The sequence below is a fragment of the Kryptolebias marmoratus genome, unplaced genomic scaffold, assembly GCF_001649575.2.
Source record: "Kryptolebias marmoratus isolate JLee-2015 unplaced genomic scaffold, ASM164957v2 Scaffold35, whole genome shotgun sequence".
NCBI lineage: Eukaryota > Metazoa > Chordata > Actinopteri > Cyprinodontiformes > Rivulidae > Kryptolebias > Kryptolebias marmoratus.
The window spans coordinates 5465-7344 of NW_023665769.1; the positions used below are offsets into that span (position 1 = coordinate 5465).

Genomic DNA, 1880 nt, shown 5'->3' on the forward strand with positions numbered 1-1880 from the left:
GGCGTGGGCCGGGGCGTGGGCCAAGGCGTGGGCCGGGCCGTGGGCCGGGGCGTGGGCCGGGGCGTGGGCCGAGGCGTGGGCTGGGGCCTGGGCCGAGGCGTGGGCCGGGCTGTGGGCCAAGGCGTGGGCCGGGCCGGACCGGAGCCGGTTTATGTAGAGCTGCTGCAGCTGCAGACCCTCATGGTAAGACACCAGGCCCAGGCGGACCACCTCCACCAGGGGCCTGCCGGCCTGCATCCAGAACTGAAACCGGACCAGAACAGAAAACAAACGTTCACAGTTCATCCGGCTCAAACATTCTGTTTATTAAAACCAGACTTCATGATTACCAGAGACGTTACCCTTACATTAACAGATATTTAACAATCTTTTATGAAACATCAGTTGAAAATAAACAATTTTGATCTTTTTTAGGAGGTTTCTAAATATCCAAGGCTTTCTTATTCCCTCAGACATGAAGCTTTAGAGAAGAATGTTTTTAAAAACAGAAAACCCTGAAATCCACAAAGAAAGGAGGCGCTGCAGAACCTGACAGAGAATCTCTGTGTTTTTAGACTTTCCTCGGTTCTCCGGGGATCCAGTTACTGCTGTCTGAACCAGCATGGGTCCATTACAGACTGCAAACCCTCACAGTGAATTCGGCTTATTGATTTAAATAAAAACAGACAGCTGCAGGCTGGGAAACACCTGGAAACACCTGGAATCACCTGTACCCCACAGACGCGCTGAGCGCAGTTTGACACGAAACACAAACTCTGAGATTCGCTTTCAAATCATCACATTTCTGCTTCTTTCCGTTTATTTCCGCTGTCTGACTGAGGTTACCTGCCTTACGTCCCCCCCGGCGCTGTCACGAGTCCTCCTGCCGTGAACGTCCCGGCTTCCGGTTCACGCAGCCAGAACCGGAAAATACTGAGCCTTTCAAAATAAAACATGTCACCTCATTTCTACATTGAGGAGACAAAGAAAATTCTGTTTGTTTGTAGAAAACCTTTTATAAATGAACATATAATAAAACTAAAGAGCACCATGATACACAGCTGGGGCTGCAGTAGATGTAACAAATATTTCTCTGAGTTTGTTTTAATGACAGAAAGATGACGTTAGAAGTTGGGTTGAAGAAGCTTTTCTTTGTCTGAAGATGGCTGACAAGGTGGTAATTTAAATCTCAACTAAATCTGATGAAGAGTTTCTTTAAACCTAAACTCAATCTGAGGAGGAGTTAGTTTTAACCTGACCTCAGTCTGAGGTTAAGTTAGTTTAAACCTAAGCTAACCTGAGGAAAAGTTGATCTTAAACTTGGCCTGAAGAAGGAGTTAGTTTAAATGTGAACATGACCTGCAAACAAGTTGTTTAAACTAAGGTCAAGTTTAAGTTTAATCTAACTCTAACTAACTTTAAACCTAAACCCGAGGAAGACTTAAATCCGATGAAAAGGCGAGTTCTGTTATGTGTTATTGTTGTGTTGTTATTTTGTTGTGCTGTGTTGTGTTTCTGTTACGTAATAAAAGCCTCTGGTTTTATTTTGAAATCGCACTTCTGTCACAGGAGGCTCGCGCCGCTGCTTCCCAGCGCCGCGGTTGGCGGGCTGCACGCGCGTCCACCCAGCGCTCGCGCTGTTCCGGCGGCGGGGCGGGGTTTGTTTTGAGAGCGGAGCGGAGAGAGAAGACTCACCAGGAAAGATGGCGACCGCGGGGTTCGCCGAACATCTCTCCAGTCCGACCGGCACCGCCGCCGACGTGTCCCGGTTAGCGCCCGGCGCCGGAGCCGCCGGGTGCCGGTCCGGGCCCAACCCCCCGGAGAGCGGGACGAAGAAGTGCCCGGCCTGCGCGGAGCGTCGGCCCGGCGGCAGCCCGGCGGCCTGTCCCCTGTGCCCGGCC

General features: G+C 50.6%; 2 protein-coding genes across 2 annotated transcripts in view; one reads left to right on the forward strand and one right to left on the reverse strand.

Moving 5' to 3' along the window:
* Positions 1–933, reverse strand: part of lipt2 (lipoyl(octanoyl) transferase 2) — a 3582-nt gene extending 2649 nt beyond the window's left edge. Inside the window, exons 1-2 of the mRNA XM_037974395.1 lie at positions 826–933; positions 4–243 (exon numbers count right to left, since the gene is read on the reverse strand). Coding sequence (XP_037830323.1) covers positions 4–237 — 234 coding nt within the window. The 5' untranslated portion in view covers positions 238–243; positions 826–933. The remainder of the gene's footprint in view (positions 1–3; positions 244–825) is intronic.
* rnf169 (ring finger protein 169) overlaps positions 243–1880 on the forward strand; it is a 5597-nt gene continuing 3959 nt past the window's right edge. The window contains exon 1 of the mRNA XM_037974394.1: positions 243–1874. Within this exon, the coding sequence (XP_037830322.1) occupies positions 1683–1874 (192 nt within the window). The 5' untranslated portion in view covers positions 243–1682. The remainder of the gene's footprint in view (positions 1875–1880) is intronic.